At 37.8% G+C, this 5,191-nt stretch overlaps 1 protein-coding gene across 2 annotated transcripts in view; it reads left to right on the top strand.

The window, feature by feature from the left end:
- The first annotated feature begins 6 nt into the window (after window positions 1-6).
- WDR26 (WD repeat domain 26) overlaps window positions 7-5,191 on the top strand; it is a 37,104-nt gene continuing 31,919 nt past the window's right edge. The window contains exons 1-3 of one of the 2 annotated variants that reach the window (XM_010852851.1): window positions 7-327; window positions 2,232-2,331; window positions 2,432-2,488. In XM_010852851.1, the coding sequence (XP_010851153.1) occupies window positions 2,251-2,331; window positions 2,432-2,488 (138 nt within the window). In that variant the 5' untranslated portion in view covers window positions 7-327; window positions 2,232-2,250. Of the gene's footprint in view, window positions 328-2,231; window positions 2,332-2,431; window positions 2,537-5,191 lie in introns of both variants that reach the window. The other variant, XM_010852850.1, reaches the window with a different exon arrangement.

Below are 5,191 nucleotides of genomic sequence, written 5' to 3'. Positions count from 1 at the left end.
CGCCTGCCTGTCGGCCCAGAACGGGGAGTCGTCCCCCTCGTCCTCGTCGTCCGCGGGGGACCTGGCCCACGCCAATGGGCTCCTGCCTTCCGCCCCTTCCGCCGCCAGCAACAATAGCAACAGCCTGAATGTCAATAACGGGGTTCCCGGCGGGGCCGCCGCCGCTGCCTCCGCCACCGTCGCCGCTGCCTCTGCCACCACCGCCGCCTCTTCTTCCTTGGCCACCCCCGAACTGGGCAGCAGCCTCAAGAAGAAGAAGCGGCTCTCCCAGTCAGATGAGGATGTCATTAGGCTAATAGGACAGCACTTGAATGGCTTAGGGCTCAAGTAAGTATCCCTTACAGGCAAGCTGGTGTGGACGGACCGAGGGGACCGAAGCTGGCGGGGAGGCGAGGGGAGCGGGGCGCGCTGGAAAGAGCTCAGAGAATTACTGCTGGGCCCAGGACACGGGAGGACGCGGCCCAGACAGGCTGACCAGGGAGGAGGAGCTGACCTGAAGGGAAATAAGGGAAAATCAATCTGTCGGACAAATTGTGAGAGGAGACAGGCGGTTGGGAGGGTAGGGGGAGAGGGGGCGTAGGAGCCCAAAGATTCACCCCTCTCCACACACCTTCAGAGCTTAATTGTCTGTCAATAAAGACAGATGCGGGAGTGTGTCTCTGTATGTGTTGGGGGAGGGGTGGATTAGAGCTGGTGGAAATAATGAACCTTGGAGGATTTGTTTTTCAAGTGTATCTCAGAGGCATCTTTGTGGGACACCTCCCCACCCCCAACCATGACAGACGACCCAGGCAAACTACCAATCAGGAAAGACAATCAGTTACAAGTGTTTATGGGAACTGAGGGGCTGGGATCATTCGGAAGGAGGCTGCTAAATAAATCTGATGGGAATAATGAAGTAAGATACCATGTTGATGTCATGTAAAGGCCCTTGTGTGTGTGCAAGAGGCCTACCAGTAACTTATCTGAAATCCCAATGTAATACCAAGAAAGCGGTTGCCTCTGAAAAAGGGACATCGGATCTGGTGAATCATTTATTTTCAGATACAATTTAGATGGCCTTGTGTACCTAAAGTAGGGTGAAGGTAGACGACCTTGGCCCCAACCCCGCCCCCACCCCCGTTTTGTATACACACAAAGAAAAAAAGCGGGGTGGGGGTGGGGGTGGATGGTAGGATTGGTGGGAGTACCGAGGAGCCTGATGGAGGAACCAGACAGAATAAGACTAGGAAACAACATGCAACAGTCAGTTTCCAGCTTCAAAGCATAGATTAAATAAAATAAGTTCTTAGACCTAGCCTACACTTAGTATTTTCGGATTTATAGATTTGTTCTGGGTAGAAGGTGAAAGAGCATTTTTAAGAATGACATAAGTATTCTGATTCTCAGGCAGATTATTGCACTGTTTTTGCTGAAAAATGGAGCTGAATAAGAAAGCATTGAAACATAAGTATGTAAGATGGATAAAGATTCTTAGAGATATCAAAATATCTGATGGAAGAAACCACATGTGGTGAATCCTTTAAGCTCTGAAAGAAATGTATCGAAGGAAGATTTCACTTTGTTCCCTAAGGAAAAGGATTAGTGTGAAAACAGATTTTTGTAAATGCTAACAGAACCTATTACTGAGACAAGAAGCAAGCTGACAGCAGCAGGAGGAAATAACTCGTGACTGTTTGGAACCTACACCATAGTAAATTTGCTATTTTTAGTATAGAGAGAAAGGGAATGATTTTTTGATGCTGGATTTATTTTAATTTTAGAGATTGACTTGTTAGAATTTCTTTGCAGACATAATACCTGGATGTAAGGCTCTTACCTAATACAGGTCATTTCCATCACCTTGTATGGAACTAACTTTTTTTTTTTTAATCTTTCAAACAGTAGTAATGTGGCTAGTATGTAAATCATGGTTTTTCATGTTTCTTAACCGGTTGGTTACAACACATTTTTAGAAATTTTATACTTCATTAAAGGCATAAAATGGAAAAGAAGAAAGAATTTTATTTTGATTCTGGTTTCAAGAAGGTTTTTGACTTTAGATGAAAACATAGATGGCAGTTTAAAAATCAAGTTTGTTTAGCCAAGCACATCAAAGCTGTTTATTTCTTTTTCCTTCATCATGAGGTTAGCTTAAGAACTTTTGAAACTGTTTTCATAGAGAGTAGTTTATTTGGAAGAGTAAACCCTAAAGTTGGTCAGGTCTTTTTTACACTGTATCTCTCCTGCAGCCAGACTGTTGATCTCCTCATGCAAGAGTCAGGATGTCGTTTAGAACATCCTTCTGCTACCAAATTCCGAAATCATGTCATGGAAGGAGACTGGGATAAGGTAAAGTAGGGCATATAGAGCTGTGTAACTGCTGCTAAAATTATATATTTGATGTGCATTTTGTGACATTTCTGTTTTTCTCTTATACCAATTTTTGCAGGCAGAAAATGACCTGAATGAACTAAAGCCTTTAGTGCATTCTCCTCATGCTATTGTGGTAAGAGGCGCACTTGAAATCTCTCAAACGTTGTTGGGAATAATTGTGGTAAATACACTTTTGTTCTTAGTTTCACATTTATGCTTATGTTAGTAGGTTATTGATAAGTCTAGGCTTCTGCCTCTTATAAAAGATAAGGCCGTAATTTTCATATCATTACATTTGTAAACTAAGATGAATGTTGATGGTGTTTTTAAAGTTTGAGCTTTATATTTTTAAAATCGTATTTAATAAATATGTCCTTTGAACCTAGTTTATAAATTTTCTACTAAGTTATATTGAAAGATCTTTACACTCTCAATACTATTAATAGGAGTTTTATATTTATAGGATCAAGGATAAATTATCCTTTTATTCTTTAAAATACTGAATGTGCTGGTAAAGAAAACATTTTGGGATGTATGTATATCTGTATAACCTTAAGTAGCTGACCACATTAAGTATCTTTAAAAAAAAAAATCTTTGGGAATTATAATTAATTCAAACCAGCTCCGTTGGTGTGCTCACCATTTTCCATTCCTGCATTCCAGTTGTGTGAATTGACAGTGTCAAAGTTTGTATGATATAAATCACTCTGGTGGAGGACTCATACGCAAATTTGACCATTGGGCTCTGCTTATTGCCCTTATTTCCCGACAAGATCAGTGTCGAAATTTAACCTGTTAGCCTCTTTCATAAATCTTAATGAATGTTTTATACTAATAGGCTTTAATTCTTCAGTAGATGTTGGTGAGGGAAAGGAGGGGATCAGTTTTTTTTCCTAAGTCCTTGTGATTGGAAACCATGAAGAATCAGCTGCTGGCTTTTTAACTTCTAGCTGATTCATTTGTTGTCAAAAGCAGTTTCCTGTCTGGTGGGGGAGGGAAAGAAGGCGAATAGGAAGTGAAGTAGGGAAACCAGCTGTTTGTTGACTGTCACATTTTGATTTTTTTTAATTGGGTCAAACATTAATCTTTCTACCTTTGTCTATAAACCTAATAGACCCTCCTGTTCTGTTTTCTGGGATTTTTTTTTTTTTTTTTTAAAAAAATCTTAATTACGAGGGTTTTCAAATTCTTGATCTTTTATAAAAATACAATCCTAGAGCATGGACTTCAGGTGAAATAAAAGAGGAGCCATATGAACAAATATGGATTCATTTAAATTGATGATCTAGTGTTTTGTGGGGTTTTTCCCCATAAACACTTAAAATACTAAAATATTTAAGTTACTATTGAATCAGATGCCTGATAATAAATTAACTCATGGAATAATCAACTCTGTGGTAAATTTTTAAAATGGAAACACAGAAGTTCAACATTTATATTCAGAAAGATTGTAGATTTTCTAGCAAGTAAATTTTCCCCAATCAGTATGTTTGGGGGTTGCTTTTTTTTAAGTGATACCTAAATAAATTTTGATTGGGGAGTTTTTTAATAAATTGTTAGCCGTAACAGAATGGAGGTGACCCTAATATAAAGACAATTAAAAGGCCAAAATAAGAGTTGGGGTTCCTTTCCCTTTGGACATTAGCACTACTTGTATGGTGACAGTAGAGAACTTGCCCATGGACTATTTTAAAATAAATGTGTGATTTCTTGGAGGATTGTTTTCCTTTTTTAAGCTTCATCCAAATTGTATCTGTAACTTCGTAGTAAAAATTATTAATAGGCTCACTTCTTTTTTTCTTATTTATTTGTAGTAGTTTGAGACTTCTGTATTGGATTTTGATTATAAATATCTCATTAGAAATCTGCATTAGAAGCAACATGTAAACTGATGAGAGGTAGTTGTAGATAATAAGGAGGAATCCTTTCTTTTTACAGCCTGTTCAGTCTATAGAACATTCTAGGATCTAATAAGAGATGAAGATAAAATCTCTGGCTGAGCCTCACACCATCAAACTGTTTAGGTATTTATAAAAGAAAGGGGTTCCAACTGTATCTCACTTTAAACATTAATGAATCAATTGCTTTTAAAGATTTAGGTCAGCATTTTTTCACCTAATTATGTTTAGATATACTCCTTTCCTCCACTCCATCGCTAAAAGATAATCTAATGTAAGCATAAATTTGTAATAATACCTTAGAAGACAACTATTTGGGTTTTTTTAAAAAACATAATTATTTTAATTGTATACCCAGACACATTTGATGACTTAGTCTAGACTAAAATTGTATTTTCTTTTTAAACCTGAATGTTTCTGTTGACCCAGTCCACTCTCCCTCTCAGCCCCCATATTTTTAAATTGTTCCTAGTCAAGTGATTCTATGAACAGCAGAATTTTTTTCTGGAGTTACTGGAAGCTGAGCCTGTGAATCAACATATTTTAGTTTGGGTTCAGATATGCTTAGCCGTGTCTAGATAATTTCAGTAAATATTTGAGATCAGTAACATAGAAAACTTTATATGTCTAGAAATGTTTGATTCTTAATATAATAGAAACATGCTTAACAAAAGTGTTCAAATATTAACTTGATGTACAAAAATTTACTAGTGTAGTCATATAGGAGACATTTTGAAAGCCATGGTTTAAATATAATTCATTTCCCCTGTCTCTGAGTCATGATTTAATTGATAAAACTTGGTTATAACCTTGATTCAGAGTTAGTCAGAATCACTACTAAGTTAGCTAGGAGTCTGCCCTTAATAACCAGACTTTCTGTATATCATAAGTTCTGAGTTTCAGAACTTCACATTGAGTTCAGTTTATTGGAGAAAACG

Source organism: Bison bison, unplaced genomic scaffold (genome assembly GCF_000754665.1).
Source record: "Bison bison bison isolate TAMUID 2011002044 unplaced genomic scaffold, Bison_UMD1.0 scf7180017864317, whole genome shotgun sequence".
Taxonomy (NCBI): Eukaryota; Metazoa; Chordata; class Mammalia; order Artiodactyla; family Bovidae; genus Bison; species Bison bison.
This window is presented reverse-complemented; position numbering and strand designations above follow the sequence as displayed.